The sequence below is a fragment of the Ammospiza nelsoni genome, chromosome 2 (assembly GCF_027579445.1).
Source record: "Ammospiza nelsoni isolate bAmmNel1 chromosome 2, bAmmNel1.pri, whole genome shotgun sequence".
NCBI classification, from domain to species: Eukaryota; Metazoa; Chordata; class Aves; order Passeriformes; family Passerellidae; genus Ammospiza; species Ammospiza nelsoni.
In genome coordinates, this window is record NC_080634.1 from 103,244,766 (window position 1) to 103,265,399 (window position 20,634).

The 20,634-nt window shown below is 44.0% G+C and overlaps 1 protein-coding gene across 1 annotated transcript in view; it reads left to right on the forward strand.

Moving 5' to 3' along the window:
• Positions 1–360: 360 nt before the first annotated feature.
• Positions 361–20,634, forward strand: part of NHS (NHS actin remodeling regulator) — a 246,207-nt gene continuing 225,933 nt past the window's right edge. The window contains exon 1 of the mRNA XM_059466854.1: positions 361–760. Coding sequence (XP_059322837.1) covers positions 361–760 — 400 coding nt within the window. The remainder of the gene's footprint in view (positions 761–20,634) is intronic.

Sequence of the window (20,634 nt, forward strand, 5' to 3'; positions counted from 1 at the left end):
GGCCGCGGGATTCCTGTCTCCGCGTTTTCGGGCCGCCCCTTCACACCCGCCGCCGGAGCGGGACGGCGTGAGAGGGAGCGAGCGAGCAGCGAGCGAGGCGGCGCGGATGTGCCCCGGCTCCCGCGGCGGCAGCGGCGGCGGATGCTCGGCGGCGCGGCGGCTGCCCCGCAGCGCAGGAGCCCCGCGCAGGGAGCGAGCGAGGCGATGAGCCGCCCGCCGGCGGCCGCCCGCGAGTGACGGCGGCGGGCAAGGAGCGGCGGCGGCCAGGAGGAGAAGGACGAGGACGAGGAGGAGGAGGAGGGCAGCGATCCCCGCCAGTGCCCGCGGGAGCCCGGGAGAGCTCCGGCCGAGGGCTCGGCCATGCCGTTCGCCAAGCGGACCGTGGAGCCGCAGCGGCTGTGCCGGCGGCAGCCCGCCGCCTCCGTGCTGGAGGAGAGCTGGGGCGCGGAGCCGCCGCCGCCGCCGCGGGACTCGCCGCCGGAGGAATCGGGAACGGCGGGCGAGGGCGCCGAGGCGGCTGGCGGCGGGGAGAGGGAGGCGGCAGCGGTGCTGATGGTGCTGGACCTCTGCTCGGTCAGCAACGTAGCCCTGTCGCGGATCCTCCGACAGCTCTCCGACGTGGCCCGGCACGCCTGCACCCTTTTCCAGGAGGTCGAGGCTGACATCCAGGGTACCCACCGCCGCGTACGGGCGCTGCACGGCCGCATCGCCGGCCTCCAGGGAGCCGTGCGCGGCCTCGACCCCAAGCAGGAGGCAGTGCGTAAGTAGCGCGGAATGCGGGATGGATGGATGGGGAGCACCGCGGGATGGATGGAGCGCACCGCAGCGCGGGGCTCCGGCGGGGAGAGCCTCCCCTGGCCACCTGCCGTGCGAAGTTTGGGGCAGAGCCGGTGGGAAAGGAGCCCCGGCGGGGCAGCAGAGCGGGAAGGGAACGGGCGGGCGCGGGTCGGGTCGGGTCTGCGGGCGCCGCTGGGCGCCGCGGCGATGCCGGCGGGAGGGATGATGTCAGTGGTTTGTGCCTTACGTAAGGAACTGGCTGGCGGGGCTCTCGGGACGCATCTTCTGCAGCCAAGGGTTTGGCCAGGGAGGGGGACGAGGTCTGTCAGCTGGGCGCCGGGAATGATGGAGATGATCCGCCGCACTCGGGCATATTTGGGTTTTCTCCCTTTGCCGGCCTGTCTCCCTTCCCCGGCAGATATCTTCCCCTTACAAGTGTCTCTGAATTCCCGATCGAACGCTCTTAAGTAGAAATAATAAAATTGCTTCGTCGTTACCTAACTGTCGGGGCCATAAAATGAGGGAAGTTTGGCTAATGACTTCTTTCTGTTTAAAGAGTGGCCCTGAAGAGTGAAGAGGGGAGGGTGGAGGAGGGGGAGGAGGATAAAGATCAAGGCATTATACAACTTGTGTTATGAGCAGTGCTTGAATCCTGTTTCTTCTCCACCCAAACTATAAAAGCAGTGAAAAGCTCTGTAGTCGTAACAGCTGCTGATTTCTGCTGAATATGGCTCGTGTTCACAGCAGTGTAATGATTTTGTACTCTCGCTGGTGCATCCGCTTCCCGAGTACTTGTGGATACGTGGGGTTTTTGATAGGGCTGTGGGTTGGAAGTCTGGAGTAGCAGAGATTGGTATTGGTTCTGACCATTCAGTATCTGTTTCGGGAAAAGCAGTGGCTTGAAAGGAGAATTTGGCTTAGTTTTTGCCTTTTGCTGTACCCCTCTAAATCCTGAGTAGCTCCGCTAAGTACAGCAAAGTGATTTTACACCAGTATAAGCAAGACCATGCCCTCCTCTAGGTGTTTTTCATAAATATGCCATTTAAAAATTTGTGCTTTGGATTTCCTCCCCTTTGGAGCATTGTGGAATATACGTAATTCTTGTAGGATCAATGAAGCTGTCCTGGTTAACAGAATCAAGCTTTAAGAATTCAGCGGTATTTAAGCTGCATACTCAGCATCTGTACAGTGGCAGTGACTTTGCTGGGGATGTATTAATGTGCATCAACCACAGATGAGACCAAAATGAGGGAGATTTTTTGTGGTTTCAGCATGAGTGTAATCAGAGTAGAGTGCTGGGCTGTGATTGGAAACTGCAGTGAGAAGGAGGCTTGGCTGGGCTCGTGAGGGAACTGTCTGAGGAAATGAAACTCCTCGTATCACATTCTCATCTTTTGAGCTGAGTCTTTTGAGCTGAGTAAGTGTGGGTATATACTAATGTAAGTGAGAGCAGAGCTTAGCTGTTCTAATCTGTATGGCTTTTTTCTTTCTGGATTGTGCAAGTGCAGCTTGTTTGCAAATCACAGAGCAAAATCTTGATATTACAGCACAGTTATGTCATCTGCTTAATTAGAGAGTCTGGCTTTATCCCTGTGATGATAAATTTTTTTAGTGTTTGGTTTTCTTTTAAATCCTTCTCTCTTTAAGAGGGGAGAAATTTTTGGCCATGATCTTCCCTGTGTTTGCCAGCTGTTCCTCCTTCATCTTGTGTACAGCACAGTGCCACTGATAGATCTGCAGATGTCCCTAGGTCTGGCCAGGCAAGGGATCCTCCACAACACTGGCTTTGCCTCCACCCATCCTCCTGTAGGTGTGTGTCTTGCCTGCAGCTGTGCAGCTGCTCAGAGCACACCTCCCTGTCCTCATCACCTCTCTCCATGCACACTGTACCACATCTTCCCTGGAGGTGAAAGCCTCAGTACAATCCAATGTACACAAACAGTCAACTTCTTTGCCTCTTCTGGCTGCTTTTATTCCCCCTCCAGTGTTGGATCAGCAGAGCTGCATTTACACAGTGCTGCATCTGAACATCTCAGCTGAGACCCAGAGCTGAACAGCACCACTGTACACGTTATCTCCTCACATTCCCCCAAAATCCATACGCACCCACAGCAATGCTCCCTCTGTCCTGCAGACCGCTCACTGTTCCCCAGGACAGATAAAAGTGCCTGGCTGGAAGCTGCCCATCTTCCCTGGAGTGTATAATGACAGTGTGCTTGCTCCTCTCTGGGCTGACGCCTCCTTCTTCATTATTACTTTCAGCAAGACTATGCTAATGTTTGTTTTATGCATGAAGTGCCTACATAATTCACTCCTGAAAGTATTACACTCAAGTTACTACACCCAGTTGTGTTTTGAAACCAAGAGAGCAATCTCAGGTGGTCACAGATCTGCCCAGGACCTGATCAGCATCACATTAAGGCATACTGATTTCTATCTCCTGTGGTGAGCGTGGAAATGATGGGATGGCCTCAGGGCTATCTTTTAGCTGTCCAGCCCAAATGACACATCTAAGAATAATTCAGAACTGGCTGGAGGTTTGGACTCACAACCACAAGGAACAAGCTGGTGACAGTCATGCAGCCACCCCACCCATGGCATGACTGTAATGGCTGCATTGAATTTATTGCATGTTAGGAGCCTGGAGGGGCTGGGCTTATTGGTGCATTGATTGAAACACCGTGTACTGGGATGTTAACACCAGGACAGTGCAGCCCAACCACAAGTTTTTCAAATATTCAGTTTAAAACTACTAGCCTATCTTGCCACAGTGAGACAATCTTCATATTCCAACTTCAAATGTAGTACAGTGATTTGAGAATAATGCTACTGAACACACCCCACATACTGAGCTGTGGCAATGGATGGCCTTTTTCTCCAGGCCTCATAAGCCAGATGTATTCTGAGATTCCCCTGTGGACACTTAGAAAAAGGAAATTATGGGCTAATGCCATCTCAAGAGCTATTGGAGCCAGTGGTTAGAGGGGCATTCCTTGCCCAGAATGCCATTCCTTGGCAATTGCAGAGATGATACCAAGGGGAAGGGGAGCAGGAAAGGAGTTATCTTGAAAGTAGCATATAATACAGTTTTGCATAATAATGTTGTAAATTATACTGAAAATTATGTATCATTATATTAACGCATCTATGTTGGATTCAGGGAATATTAATGAAGAATTAAAATTAATTAAAAATGGCATTTTTCCAGTAATGCTTATCACTACTGCTGTCATTTTCACAAGGCTTTAACATTCTCAGCGCTGTTGCTGTTGCAATGGTGAACATTTGCAAGTATGTGTATACTCTGCTTTAAGAAAATTATTTAAAGTTCTCTACTAAGATACTGGTAAAGGTACTTACCTATGTGTTGCCTTTGTTTTCATCACTGTTTAGTGTGATTGGAAAACTTTGTTAGGCACAATAAAGGGTGGATTCTGGGTAGTTACAAGCAGGTCATCTTCAAAAACTCAAGGTCCCTCACCTCTGCCTCCCCAGATGCTGCTTGTCCTTTCATCTTTCTTTTAAGCCTCTGGCCAGCCAGCATCTTGCAAATATGAATCCTTTCCCATCCTCTGAATATAAGAGAAACAACAGTGAGAAATGCTTTCCTGCTCAGCTCCTGAACTAACTACTTTGCCCTTCTGCCACTCCACTGCTTTTCATCATGAGCAGTTCCAGGGTCTGCTTCTAAAGCAGAACCACGTAGGAATAACATAATTGTTGTCAGTCTGGATGTTCTGTAGAGTTTTCTTGTTGGCAGTGTGGTACTGCCCAGTTTTATTATTAGACACTTGATTATCTTGGTAATATAGAAACACAGAAATGCTGGACTAGTGTGTTGTAGACTTGAGACTCAGTGCCTCCATGGTTATTTGGAAGGGTGATTTCTCAGTCTAGGGGACTAGAGATCTGGCAGTTTAAGTGGAATATTGTACTTTACAGAAATTGATGATGTAAGCCAACTTGCTTTCTGAATAATAGGCAACTACCGGGCAGCAGATTTTGAAAGCCCTAGCTAATGAGATCCTTTTTGCACCCTGGCATCCCAGAGAATTCCACACATTCCAGGCTTTTTTTTTTCAAAAGCATCAATGTGTTACCAGTAGCCAATCTTTCTAAAAGCTGTATGGTTTCCAGAAGTTGCCTGCCGTATCTTCATTGCTTTTCCATTCCTGATTTTGCTGTTTGCTAACAGTCAGTGATGCAGCTGCTCCCAAGTGTGGGGATCTCCCGTGTTACTCTGCTCTTCAGAGGCCCTTGGATCTCTACAGTGAGCTCCTCTATAGGATTTTCTCTTTTCCTGAAGTGTCAGTACTGAGATAAAAAAGACAGCTCTCAACTGATTCTTTATAATTTTAGACTCTGCATTAATTTATTCTGTTTGATTGAAGTTGGTTACTGAGAACAGCCTGGCAAGTTTCACTCTTGCTTTTAGTCTCTTTCCTTATGCCTTTTAGGTGGTTTTGTTTTGATTTTGTTTGGTTTGAGGTTTTTGTTGGTGTGGCTTTTAGCCACACTGGTGTAACACTTTTCTGTTTGGGTTTTGAGCACTGCAGGGAAATGTTTAATCCCTTATAAGGTTTTTTGTGTATTTTCTGCCACAGTCCTACCATTTTTACAAAACATATATTGGAGCCAAAGCTCATCAGAAAATGCACCTCCTCTTCCTTGACTTAATGCGCTGAAGTCTCAATTGCTGCTGAAATGTAATCAGGAAATTATCATGCTTCCATCTCAGAATTCAGTTGCATTGTAAGGCCACCCCAGGCTTAGGATTGCTGAGCATCCTTGCAGACATCTTCAGGGAGGTACATAAGACCTTAAGAGTAGATGCAACTTGAAAGAAAAAAAGCATCCATGTTGGGAAGATAAGTGTTGCACTTTATCTCAGCTTCTCGAGAGCCTTGAGATTGAAAGTGCAATTTTCATGGTATGGATTTTCTGTGGTACTGAGGTGCAGCTGTAGATCACCATGGATTGGATATGTTTACACAAAAATATCTCAGATACTGCTGGAGACAAAACAGAAGAGATTCCTAGCTTCCTTCAATTTTGTATTATTGTCCATCTATAGTTAGTGAGTCTAAGTGTGAGCGTAGTTACAATTTTAGAGATGCACACTAATGTAACCTGGGGGACATGAAGCAAGAGGATGTACTCAGGGCTCCTTTTGTACACTGAAATTATATTAATTGGCAAGTCTTTGTTGGGTGCAGAATAAAACCTCCAAAGAAAAGCAGCTGTACACTGGATGTAGTAATCCATCACTTTGAGCTCTGTTTCCTTTACCTGCCCAAATGGAATGACACAACCTCTTCACTTATTGTTTTGGAAAAGGAGAAAGGCTTTTGGCTTTACTTGCCAGGTTTGGTTTCTCGGTGTTGAGCTGGCCACTGTGTGCTCATTTGTGTTACAGAACTCACCTCTCTGGTACACTTGCCTTTAGTTTGCCCATCAGTGTAAATAACCCAAGCTGAGGGTATGGGAATGTTGGAGAATTTCCTCGGTGCATGGTTTCTTCTAAATGCAGAGGATTGATGGCACATTAGCAGAGTGGAAAGGAGAGGGAGGCCAAAGCATGGGCTTTCCTTCTTACCTTTACTGCTGTCAGAACAACAAAGGGACAGAGGAAGAAAAACCTGCTCACTTAAGGATCCCATCCCCAATTTACCTTAACATTGCTAGAGCACCATTAGCTAGAGTACTGTCATTTAGCAGAAAAATGCCTTATCTTTGTTTACAGCATGGTGATAGAATACCTTTAACACCGGAACACAATCATTCAGAGGCTTTGCTTGAGGTATTTTTTCTTCATGCATTTGGTATCTGATAGAAGGTAATGGAATGGAATTTGTCAGGTGGCTTTGGCAGGGATGAAACTTTTTGAAAGCTCAGGTTGTCACTTTTAGTCCTGTTAGCTTGTGGAATGCAGACTCTGGTCTCTTTGCAGATAAAAGCATAGTGTAAAATCCTTTGTTCTGCCAAGGCCAGAGAGATGCTGGGTGGAAAGGCTCTGAGAGCTAAGGGCTCAGGTAGACTCACTGGACTTTGTCTGGCACAGCCTGGTAACAGATGAAGAGCAGAAGGCAGTGGTTTTCCTCCAAAGCCATTCCCTGTTATACAGGTGTGAATCTTCTGAAGTTTTGCTGAGTGTAATTTCTTTGGTCTTCCACTGGTGTAGCTGAGAAAGCCTTAGCCTGTTCTTAGCTCCTTGCTTGTCATTCCACAAATAGTACTTCAGCTAATGTACCAGGGTTGAATGTTTGGGGATTTTGTTGCTAAATGGAGAGCTTGCCAGTCAAAAAAAAACATATCAGAAAACATTCAGTGCTTGATTTCCACCTCACTGCAGCTACACATCTGTGTAATATCATAGTAGTTACTGCAGCTTCTTTCTTGCTCATGCTCAAGAGCCAAGCAAGAGTCTCCGGTGGGTTTATTAGAAATTCTGCTGGAAATGTTTTAGCTCCTTTAAAACCAATAAGGTCTCCTTTACACAGGGAGCAAAACTGCAGAGAAAACAGAACCAGACCTGTAAGAGACATGAACTTACTGTGGATCTAATGGTTTAACAGAAATTCTTCCTACAGCCCCTTTTAAAACTCCATGCTTCTATTTAAAAGCCTTAATAGCATAATGTTTGTGTTCATACAGAAATATAAGATAAATGTTCCAGTGAAATTAATGGAGTCATTCCTACTTTTGGTTAGTTTCCCTGCTCGTACAGGGGAGATATGGTGCTTAAGAAATAAATGGACTCTGGTAACTTGCTGAGGGCATGGGGAGGTCATTCACCTGTTGATTCAGATGTATAAGAGACGTTAGTTTTCCTTTTTGAAAGATGAAGGGCCTGGAGTGTTTCCAAAAAACTCTTGCACAGTTCTCAAATGTCCTTGGACTGAGGGAAGGACTTGTGGGAAGGACTTGCAGGAAGGAAATATAAATACCCAATTTCAGGGTGCCACTCAGCTGCTGTTCTGAATCAGCACAATCAGGTTTTGTTGGCATTTCTTACATAGGTTTACCTGTTCTGAGGATTGGATTAGGCTGATCTGGCAAAGATGTGCAAAGGTGCAGAAAAAGAGTGAGAACAGTCCTTACTGATCCCTGCCATGAGCCAGTCCCAACCTCTTCTTCTCCATTCAGACAAAAGCAGACTTCTGAAGTGTGTCTGTTTAAAGGCAGCCCCTGGCTCTTCCTCTCTCTAAAGTGGACAGCAAAAGAGATCGGGTGCAGGGGAGCGACAACTGTTTAAAAAAGCCCCTGATCTGACACATTTCCTTCACCCATGTACCTAAATCAAGCAGATACTCCCAGGGAACTCTTAATAGCAATGTTGTGATCTCCAAAGAGGGCAAAAAATAGAGCCAGCCGATGTGAGTAATACATGTGTGTGTTTGAAATGCATTGTTGCAGGGTTGCGTGGTCGCCAGAGTCAGAGAGCTGGGATTTCTCAGAAGCTGCTCTTTCCAATTGCTGGCATCTCCATGTAATCAGAGGCTGACATCAGACTCTCCATTGGAGCTACTTGAGCTATTAGGCTGTGAAGAGCAGAAACTCTCTGTGTTACCCAGTGTGTATGAGGGGGGAAGGTTTTTTTCACTTCCTTTGATGTGTTAGCATCAAGAGAGGGAGTCTTCGCTTCATTCCTAATTGCTTCTTGTCTTTGAATTTATATACCAATATGTAAGTAACTGCAAAGGGAGATAGCAGAATTTATAAAAAGTTCAAAAAGGCAGGGCTTAAAGCATGATTAAAATAAAAGATAGCATAGTGTGTATGCTGTTTTTAGCTGAAATATCTCCCTAGAATTCTTTCCATTTACATTCTCATTATATCTAACTGCTTCTAATGCACTGCTTAGTTTAACAACTGGCATGTTTTTAGGGTAGATTTTATAGTAGATATACACCCACTGTGTTCTTAACTTGAGACTTTAAATTGCAGTATCTGTATTGGACAATCTTTTCTTATACCTTCTTGGCTGAAGGCAGGAAAAAAGCAATACTGATAGGAACCTAATTAAGCCTGTAGTCTTATTATACCAGGAGCTGTGTGCTTGAAATGCTGCTCAATTCAGTGAGTGCTGCCTGGCACTGCCATGTTAAGTCCCAGCAGAGAGTGACATACTTTTTTTTTAATAAGATCACTGTAATTCTTACAAAGCCACCATGGTTTTCTCTTTCTTTTCAGCTGCCAAGGCAGTTGGACTTTGAACTACAGCCACTCAGACCAAATCCCTGAGAAAGTTTGGTGGAGATGCCTTGCAAGTGTGTGCATGTGATTAAGGGGAATGAGCATGTGTTTGTGCTATAAAAATGCACAGAGTCTTCAGGCCTCTGCAGATTTTCCCCCTGCCTTTTCAAAGTGTTTTTTGTTATCTTGACAATGCTTGAACAGACTTTTAAGTTGACCTGGACAGAGAGTGAGCTGGGGAGGAAAAGGTGCTAATCCTTCTTGAAGATGTGTGTATCAGTGGCTACAGAATTGGGTCATTCTTAGGAGCAGAATATGTAAGGTGCACTGAAAAATTCCAGTCTATCCAGAAACTTTGGATTGCTTTAAAGGCAAAACTGGGCTCTCTGTGCATGCTCAATTTTGCCTGATTTTTTTTTTTTTTCCCAAAAAGGCATTGCCAAGCATTGTTCTCCTCAGAAGCCTATAACTGTCCATGATTGCAGAAATCAGATCTTCTGGATGATGAAACTCAAGATAGGCAGCAGTTATTCACTGTGATGCTCAGAGGCAAACTTTTTTAAGATGCTATACATGTTTCACTGCATCCACTACTTAGTGATCTAGTGATCTATGATAAGGGGTGATTCAATTTTAAGTGAAGCAAGAGATTAATTATGATTTAATGTTCACTATGCAAATCAGAATCAGTCCAAAGAATGGATACTACCCAGTTCCATTTTTTCAGCTTGTAAAGTTCATTTACTTGCAGGAAAAAGAGGGCCTATTCTTGTCATAGGCATGGTCTTTTCTTTGGTGAAGTGGTTTTTGGTTAAGTGTTGTATACAGGAGGAGAGTCAGGAGATGTATCTTAATTAATTTCTAAGAAAACAAATCATATGTCATGGATTGACCACTGACTTTCACATGGCCAGCCTTAACCCTGGAAACTGCATAGCTCTGCACAGCCCAAATTTTTAATGCAAGCTTTTTTTCTTTCTTGTATTTTTTGGGGCGGATGACTTTCTCATACTTATCCAAACCAGCCTCTGACTGGTTCTTGTGCTTCAGGCTGTGCTAAACTCAGCTCCTCTGGCCCTCCTCTACCCCAGCAGTTAAAATCATCACAGAGGCTCCTATCTCAGCACACTGAGGAGATCTCACCTCCCCTCCTGTGTTGACTATTCCTTGCAACAAGTATTGCTGCAGGAGCCTGAGGTCTTGGTCTCTGCATAAAATTGCCTGAAGCCTTGCACATGGTTAGCATGCCAAAAAGATTTCCCCCATAAGTTGGATTATCCTGGCAGCACTGTTTAAGTCTTGCTTCTTATCCAAAACAAGTATTAAGGAATAGCACATTCTGTGTGAATAGCAGGGAAGGAGGTGGGTGTGCCTGGGTATCTCACACCAGCCATTCACGATTTTTATATTTGTTACTCAGCTACAATTTCAACTACATTGCCACAATGTAGAAATCATAAAAGAGGCTGCCAGGTAAAGGAGAGGACAGATTATTCCTACTGCATTTGGAGGAAGGTCTTGTTCTTTATTAGAAACTAGAAAATCCACTGGGGAAGGAATCCCTTATAAATGTTCCAATCTAATAAAAAAAAATGCTCCAGTTGGAGTTCACATTTACTTCAATGTGAAAGTCAGTCTTTGCATGATATAAAAGCTGGAGAAAACCAGGCTTCATTAGTTCCACTGTTTGCAGAACTGGTTGTTCGAATTCCTCTTTCCTCTCCAGAATTGCTGATTATTTCTTTTCAATTTCAGTATTGTTTTTTTTTGAAACTTAAGCCTCGAATGAGTTTCATTTTGTGCCATCCTGTCCTTTACTCCTCTTCTCATGGTGGTTTCACAGGGGCTGTACTTTTACTTCTGTCTTAATAGCACAGACACCACCCCCTCACTCCCTTCATGGTGTGAATGAACAGTATTAATTTTTACAACTGTGGTTTATTCTCCATTGATTATCTTTAATGTGGTGCTGTCTTGTTCAGTTAATAAACTACCTGCTAAGATGTAATTATCCCCCTCCCCCAAACATAACCTGCTTTTAATAGATGTTGTAAATGCACTCATTGTGCCTGGCACATTAAAAGCACTGGTTTAAGCTCCTGTACTTTCAAATTGCACTGTGGCTGAAGTGTATTTTGTGGCAATCATTACTCTGCTAATATTCTAAAATAAGTATCACTACTTCTTTATTCTGTAGTATTTTTAGGCCTCTGTTACAGCTGCCACAGGCTTGATATAGCCTTGGTGCCAAGACAGAGGTTGGGTAAGCTCTGCTCTGGACAAAACCCTGCTAAGGGAGACTAGGAGGCTCACCTGAAGGTTTATCATTAATTATAGATCTCTGTTAGCTGATGTGAATCAGTGTCCAGAATGAAGTATGACCTAGGGTATTTACCCAGTTTGTGCTGTAAATATTTTTAGGGACCTCTGTCAACACACACACAATTTAGAGTGTGATTCTCTCTCAGATACAACAATAAAATCATGTGCCTGCAGGCACATATGAAAATGAGCACCTGTGTTTGAGAAGTACTGTGTCTGTAAATGAGTGAATGGGTTACAGCTACATTCAGCAGCTATAATGTGACCATTTATGAAATTGTCCAAGTGGAACTTAACACAAATTATTAGTGTAGATTAAAAGTACGTTTCATTTATCTGCTTGTTCTTAAGAACCCAGTAGAATGGCAATTAGTTAAAGAAAATAAGAGGGAACTGCAAAATATCATAGCTCAGGCTGATGATTTCCTTTATGAGTCTTTTTTGGCTTTAGATCTGTCTTGATAAGCAATATCTTGGACTGTGAGACTAAAAGGTTAAAATAAGTAAGCGTGCCCATATTTGTGCAGACCTTTTTGAACAACAATTGAAATAGGTTTTCCTCAGTGAGGAAGAAAAACAAGAAGAGATTCTTCCTCAAAATTCTGTGTTTCACTAGGGGAGGAATAAGTTTGTGTTCACACACACACACACACACACACACACTATACACACACACATACAGAGAGAAATGCCTATCTAGATAACAGAAGAAGACCAGTGGAAAGATTGGACAAGATCATATTGATCACTGAGATTAGAAAAGCTTGGTAAATGGAAGAGGAAATTTACAGCCACATTAGCAGCAAACTGGTCAAATGAGAGAAAATATTTCTCTCATTACATAGGCAAAATTGAAGGTAATTGATGTATCTTGTTTTTTGCTTGTTTTGAATTTGTATCTTCATCCAAAAGCGTCTAATTGTTGAGTTCACTTCTTTCCCATTCCCTCCTTCTCTCAATGGAAGCTTCGTTTGGACTCAGAAATTGTAATGTTATTAATGGAAACTCTTCTACTGCGTGTAATGGGTGATCAGAAGTGAGATACATCTTGCTTAGGGTTGTGGGAATTCTGCTGTTTGGTACTTGCATACTTGCAAGAGTAAAGACTTTGCTTTTGAATGAACTGCCCCTGCTGTATTACAGCAAGGGTTGAAAAATAAAATTAAAATGTAGAAAAGCCAAGTTAATGAAATAAAATCTTCCAGGAAAACAGATGGGTAAGTGAAAGGTAAAGTGATGCAGGTCTAGGTCATAGGTTGGACTTTATGATCTCAAAAGGTCTTTTCCCACCTAGTTCATTCTGTGGTTCTGTGACACAGTGTCATTTGCAGATGCACTGAAGGAATGTGCTGTATTTGTTTTCACAAAGAGGTGTCTCCTGTGCATTTGTTCCTTTTGAGACAGTCCAACCTTGGGCTTGTTAAATATGTCTCTACAGAAGTTGGCACATACTGACCTTGTTTGCTGCAGTCTGCTCTTCTGCAGCTTCTTGATTCTAGTGGCGTGAGCCAGATGGACAGAGCCCTAGAGCTGAATGCTGGATAGTATAATTAAGTGCTCTAGTACTGAAGGCTGGAGCTGACTGAGACAAACTTTGGCTGATACTACAATATTTCTTTGTCCAAGTTACATCTCCAGTGTCAAAGTAATTCCTGTTTTTCCTTTCAGTTCATATTCCTTGCGTATGAGGATGCTGAATTATATACCAATATTATTTTCATTGACATAGCACAGAGTTCTTTCTACTACTTTGTGCCCTGATAGCACTACAGGTACATTTTACAAATTTGTAGAGCTTGTGGAAGCTCACCTGAATTTTCCTTTCATATCTGTACAGCCTTTTTTCTGCTATGTTTTGGAGTCATGGTGGTCAGTTGTGAGTATCCTGTGAATTCTGCTCCCTGGAAGCCCCATGTCAGTGTGGTTCTGGCCAAACACGTTGTGGACACTGGAATGTGGTTTATGAGGAAACACAGAAAACAGCTTTTAGGTGGACTCTGCTGCTATCTGTCAAGTGGTTGGTAGGTGTGTAGAGCAGACTCATACCCATCCAGGTGCTGAGCTCCTCCTCAGTGAGCTGAGAATGTTTAGTTTTGCAGGCTGGAACTGAGAAGGAGGACCCTAAAATGCTGCTGCCTAGGGGACCTGGATTCACCCACCAACTTTTCATGACAGCTTGGGGGAGGTTGTTAGTGCCGTTCAGATCACCCAGTGTTAGCACTCTAAACTTTGGGCCATCCATCCTGTTCAAAGGTGAGCCTGTCTTTCACTCGTGAGCAGAGGAAGTTTCTAGTTCAGATAAATCCCTTAAGTTCTATGAATGTCACAGTGTGAAGTGGGTACTGCCACAGGCTTTTTGTCACTCTCTTCTCAGGTCTGTGGCCGAGTGACAGCACATCCTTCCTCTCAGAGCAGTTATCACACAAGCAGTGAGAGCAAGTTGGGTTGTGGGGTGATAGATCCATGACACACAGACCTGGTTTGTAAATGACAGTCAATCTGCAAGGCCGAGACCCTTCCACATCAGGAGTGCTTCTGTCCTACATGGGCAAATGCTCTCAGGTGCCACATGAAGGCAGTACCCCCAGGTGGGATTCTCCAGTCTCACTTTTCAGCGAGCAGGAGTCCTTGCAGGCTGGAACTGAGGAGATCTGCAGGCCCTACTCTGTGAGGACTAACCTTAGGTTGGGCTGAGTTTGCAATTGCCAGTCTTTCTTTTGAGGTTTGGCTCACAGAGGAGATTGAGCTTTCTTCCCTTACAGACAGTTTGTCCTGGTTAATTACAGTCATGTAAAGATGAAGTTTTACCTTGGGACTTGGTTTAATTAAAAAACAGTCCTGGGAAGTTTATTAAACATCTACATTCTCTCTGGGTGCCAAGTTCTAACGCTGGTTTTCTTCAGGTGCTCTCCCAGCTTCAGTCAGAAAGGGCCACCTGAACCTGACATCTGCACTAATGAAAGGGGAGGGAGGACACACTGTCATTCTCTGTCCAGCCAGGTTTGAACCTGGCAGCTCATTTTTCACAGCTCGGGCTTGTGTCTGGCTTTGGGAAAAGGTTTTGCAGGTAGTAGTGCCAGAGGAAACGTTGCACTGCAGAACCTGATGCTTGCCCTGTGTAGTGGAAAAATCATGATCATGCACGTGAAATGTGGACTTAGAGGAACTTTGTGTGGGTGGTCCTGTTTTTACTCTTTCTGCCCCCCTTCCTCTCCCTTCCTGCTCACGTATGCTGAAGTCTGTCATCTATTTAACTTGAGCTTTTCTAATAATCCTAGATAATATACAACGAAAACAATAACAAGGTGCCTGGATATACAATCCCTCTGAACTGTAGAAGCCACAAGATCTCTTAGACATTCTTTTTGTTAGTACTGGCTTGTGAGAGACCTAGCACTCCATGGTGCCCATCTGTTAGCAGCATGTTTAAATGTGATTAATGTGAAAGTTGCAAGAATTGCAATAGCTTTTGCTACTCTACAAGAGAATCTGTCACTGTTAATCTCTTGCAGTATTAAAAGCTTAATATAGTAAATCTAATGTTGTGGAAAGCTGTAGCTTTGCTTTTGTTACCATCACCTTAGTGTGTTATTAAACTACTATTAACTTTTCCTCTGTAGTTCACAAGCATGGAGGGAGTGTAGATATCATGCACATGCAGAAGAATATTTAAATGAACTTTTAAGTATGAAGTTTCTCAAGAAAGAGATGCTTCAGCATAAAAGGGCTTTGGACAACATTAGGTTTGGCTGTCATTTCTGAGTTCTATGTAGACAGAACAGGATGTATTAGAAGTCAGCCCTTTCCCAAAATGCTGGTGAAGACTGGGAAAGTCACAAGCAATGTCCTGATTTGGTTGTTCTTTGCTGTGCCTTGGTAGACATGATTTACCCACCCATGGCAGGAGACATACCTCATTAGTAGTTTAATCAGAACTGTTGCATCTTTAACAGAGATGATAGGTAGGATAAACAGTATTATGTCACAAGCAGGGACAGTCTACTGGAGCAGGCTGACACTTCAGGAAGCAAATAGGGGAGGACCCAGGGAAGGAAAATTACTTTTTTCATATAGCTGCTTGTGTTGGAAAGGATCAAAGAAACCATAATGAGTCAGTATCTTTCTTTTTCTTTAAAGGAAATTTCAGAAGAGTGATTCAATTAAATAGTAGTTTACTCAAGATCTGCAGGTGGCTTGTAAAGTGTAATCATATCCCCCTTACCTTTTAAACCCAGATCTACAGCTTTGTTCATTTTAGTGGAGGTGGAGATCTCCATTCTTCTATTTACAGTGGCAGTTTGGTAGAGGAGAGGGCTTGTTATAAAACTTCTTGGTTTATGGCATGATTACAAGGTGCTTTTTTTTCCAGCAGGGACAGCAATAGTGCTTTGGTCAAGACATTTCAAAACTGCTTGCAATCTTCTTGTAAGATCATTGGGCACTGTGGGACAAATTGAGACCTGCTTTTCAGTGAAACACCCCCTCACTCCATCATGCACAGCATCTTCACAGCTGCCAAGCAGCTTGTCCACTTCCACTCATTGCAAAAAGTCAAAATCAGATCAGATAGAATAGTGCTGTCCAAGGGGTAGATCCAGAATAGATATAGTTGCAGAAATCGGACTGGACTCTATGGAATTTTTTGGTTCTTCCATGTGTCCCTCTATAATCTGGTCTTTGGAGCATTTAAGAGCTTGAGGTGCCATGATTAAAAGCTTCAAGGACCATGCTTTTTCATTTACCCTCTGAAAGGACAGGCATCAAGGCCCCTGCTCTGAGCCATTAGGAAGACTTGCAGGGAAGATTGCTTGTCAGTCAGACTGAGTGCAGCAAAGGGGCTTTCTCCCTTGTTGCACATAGTTGAAGTGAAACTCTTAAATTTGGTCCCTGAGGGCTGTTGTGGCACACCCTGCACCTGTGAGTCTCATTATTCTCCTGCTCTTTGTCCTGTGAATTGAAGAGTGATGCCCAGTATCCTCCATCCATTCTCAACAGGAGAGTCAAATGCCAAAGGCTTCAAGTGGTGAGCTGAGGTGAAGGTCATACAGCATGTTATCAAATTAGGGGACTGCTTTGCTCTGCCCCCTCGAGGCCCTCAGCTCTTTGGCAGTCAGTATTAGCTCACACTGTGAGAAATTCCAAGAACTTCTAGGATGGTATTCCAAAGCCTTGCAAAGCTGTGCACAATAGTGTGAAATCTGTTGCAAGAGTCCTAATGGATCAGCTCCTTCTTGTACTCATGGTTGCAGGGATACCCCTGGAAAAGGGCATTTTTTTCATGGCTTGAAAGACTCTTGGAGACAGGGAGTTAGGGGAAGCAGGATTCAGCTGCATCTAAAATACCTTGTTGTTGCCTTATGTTTTAGTTCACTTCTTAGCTGTTAAAATGTGGAGGAAACAGGATTCAGTAAGCAACTGTTTGTCTTCAGTGAATGCCTGCTCAGGCAAGGCAAGTGTGATTCAGCTACTAGTTCGTAATGCTGATATACCAGAATTGGCAAGCGCAGAACGCTCCTGCTGCTGGATCTGCCCCAGTTGCTTGATGTGCAGTGTTGAATGCATGAACATTCACCAATGGTGTTGCACAAACAAATAAGTTAATAAAAAGCAGCTGATTGTGTCATTGTAAGATGTAAAAACTCCAAAGTAGCACTGAGATTATTTAAAAACAGATGTTCTTATCTGGAAACTCCTAGAAGCATAGAGTGGTTAGGTTTTTTGGTGGGGGAGAAAACAACGACAGGATAGACACAAAATAAACTCTCTGCTTTGCCTTTAAATGATTTAATGGTGAATAATTTCATAACAGTTTTTCTCTTGAAGTCTTATCCCAGGTCTGAGTTTGACAGCGAATTTAGCTTTGGATTATTTCAGAGATAATTGGCACTGCACTGGCATTCTCCAGTGAGAGAATTAACTCACGAGGAAAAGCTTCTTTAAGGGGACACACTGGAAAGAAAACACTGTGCAAAAACTGGAATTATACAAACCAGCTGTCTGGCCTCATACGAAATGATGCTGGCCTTTTGTACCTCCGTGTAAGTGGTATTTAACCCTTGCCATCATTACTGTGTGCTGCTGGGACAGATGAGCTCCCCGGCGGATGGCGGAGCGGGAACAAAGCGGGGCGGCTGCGGCTGGGCCGGACCAGGCCGCAGGTTCATTATCTGGGCACACAAAGCTTCCCTTGCCACCCTCAGGAATCACTTTGGGGTTTGCTCTGCCTTCCCGCCCTCAAGAATCACTTTGGGGTTTGCTTTGCCTTCCCGCCCTCAGGAATCACTTTGGGGTTTGCTTTGCCTTCCCGCCCTCAGGAATCACTTTGGGGTTTGCTTTGCCTTCCCGCCCTAAGGAATCACTTCGGGGTTTGCTTTGCTCTCCCTCCCTCTGCCCTGGAACTCAGTCAAAAGACCGGGCACACGGAGCAGTCACAGCAAGCTGGATCGTTTCCATTTAAATTTCTCTGTCCTCTGGAGGCAAAAGTTGTTGCCATGATTATGGCGTGAGGTGTGTGAGGGTGTCCTTCTGCCCTGTGCTCCCCGGGTGATGATGTGGTGCAGGATTGACTCCTCTGCCCATTTTCCTGGATTTCTTTTCACCTGTGGAAAGGAGCCCAGAGCATTGCTCCTGGGTGCACACAGACTCATTTTTAACTGCTTCCACAGCTCAAGAAGCACTCTGTAGCTATGGCCAGTGGGAGGAGATTTATATTCATGTCCACTTTTTATCAGCTGATAAGAAAAGTGGAGTGGTGTCTGTTCACATCCTCTTCAGTAGTGAAAACACCTGAGGATGAAGGATGACAGTCAGTTTGGGTAGTTGTAGTGAGCCTTGCTACTGCTGCTGCTGGAGAGGAAATGAAGTGCTCCTGTGGGGTGTTCCAGGGCCATGGAAACAGCACATGGCAATGTTAGTGCTCTGCTGTAACAGTGGAGAGAGCAGCACAGGCTCCCTCCCATCCCAGGCATGGCCTGCTGCGGGCTGGGGTGGTGTGGAGAGAGGGCTCAGGGGAGGAAAAGAATGTTCTTTCTTCCTTGAGTCTGATGGCAATCCTCAAATACTCAGAAAAATAATTTTGATCAGAAAGTCGTGGCTGGTACCAGATCGTTCAAGCAAAGTGTAAGTACTGTAGTAAAAAGTAGTAACAACTGCCCACACATGAAGCTTTGTCATAGAGAAGGAGGGCTTGGCTTTGACAGGTCCTTTGGAGCTAGAGCTTCTTATGTGTTGTTTGTTCACTCTGCTGTCATTGCACATGCTACTATTAACTGAGCTGGGTGTGTGGTTTTTTTTTTTTTTTTTTTTAATTTCTTCCTAAATTCTTGGCCTTAGTGATGAAACATGGCCAGCAGCTCTGCTGGTTACCTGTGTATTGCCTGGGAACTCTCTGGAATTAATTTAATTTCTCTGAATACCCACTTGTTCTTGCATTACAAAGCTGGATAATTAAAGAATCTCGGAATTCTCTCTCTGTACTATTCATTCCTTTGTGTACCTCTTTCTTGTGCCCTTATATCTAAATTAAATACATTAGACCTCTCCAGTGTCTTTCCATCTGTAGATCTTTTCATGCCACTAATTATTTTTATAAGCTGCTTCTAGAGCTCTTTTATTTCTCAGTATCATTCACAACTCAAAGGAGGCTGCAGACAGCAGTATCCTTATGAGTGTGTTCAGGGAGCTCCTTTCTCCTCTGTTTCTCCCTCCATCCTCCCCATTTTTCCAGGCTCAGTGCTGTAGCCTTCCCTCACTAAACCCAATGACTTCAGCCATTGTAAGTGAAGAATACAGAATCCTTCATTTATGTGTATTAATCTGATAAGTAACTAAAGCTACAGGCCTAAGCATCTTGGTGAGCTGCCATATCATTTGCTAATCATTAACACAGTTGAAAGACTTTTTCTTTATTAAAAAAACAAAGTATAGTCTTTAAAGAGCAGTATTTTGCAAGAAGAGAAAGCTGTGTTTGTTTTGAAAGGAAGATTTATTGGGATGATATAATCCGACTTGTGCTATCTCCTCACCTGTTTTTCCTCAGGGAGACCATCAATCTTTATTAACATTTCTAAATCAAAAGATAGAAATGATAGACAAATTCCAGAATGGGATGAAAATGCTAACAAGAGCTGAAAGAGACATCCTTTCCTTTTAATACCTGCTGAAATTGAATTCAAAGAGGATCTAGTTCACTGTAGATGTGTGTGATCTCAGAGCAGTTTTGTGGCTTCAGTCCTTTGTAACACGAGATCCGACAGAAAGAGCAGTGGTGCACAGGTCCCATCTGGAAGGATTTATCAGCTGAACTCTTAATGCTGGGCTTGCTTTTTATTTTTCCCTCTAATCTTTTTGCACTTACGTGCGTCACATGAAACAACTCTGAGTGGGTCCTGGACTTGGCTGTGTCCAGCTTCTCAGCTTGCTTTACCATTTCCTTCCTTGAGCTGCCTCTAGCACAGCTGATGCTTTCCTTATCCTTTGGGTGTCCCTGCCTCTGGCTTTTGCACTGCTGGCTCCACCACAGCATTCATACACACAGCTAGATGCTGCCAGTTCTGTCTGATGATGGGTGTTGTGCTGCACTCCCAAAGCCAGCACAGGTTTGACAGAACTTAATTTTTTAGTTCCCTCCTTGATGCCATGCCTGCATCTGACCTGTGAAAATGCATTCAAAGAAAAACGAGGCTTTCTAAGTGCTTAGAGGATAAAAGTTTTAGAGAGAAATTGTCCTTTAAATAGCATTGGAAGGACATCTGCTGAAGAAGAAGCAGTTAAGCTTGTGCTGTTGAAGTTCACTCTCATTTCAGGAGAACACTTCAGTACAAGTCACACACAGATGTTCAGTAGCTCATCTGGGGCTACCTGAGGTCTCTTCCCTCTGAACATAGTCTATGACATCTTGCCTATGCATGCAGAAAAAAAAAAAAAATTGCTCCATGAATTAGGAAGAATATTAGACAGAAAAGACAGAAAAGGTTGTTTTATGCACTGGTGCCTCTTTCAGATAGAGAAGTGGTAAATCAGGCTGAAAAAAAGATTGTTTTCAAAATTGTCCTTCCCTTTACTTTCTTCACTCTCACAAAAAGTAGTCTTGTGACCCCAGCAAGGCAAAGCATACAGTTTGTCTGACTGTGGTCTTTAGACACAGTCTGAGCATGGCAACCTTATCTATAAAGTCTAACATCCACAGATACATACATGCAGGTTAAATATTTATTCATCCACATATTTAAACTGTAATATCTTAAATTGTTTGATTTGTTCACACATTTAAACTTTGTTTACAATGTTCTTTGTGGCTATTTGTAGTTTATTGTATAGGGAAAGAAAGGGGAAAACCCA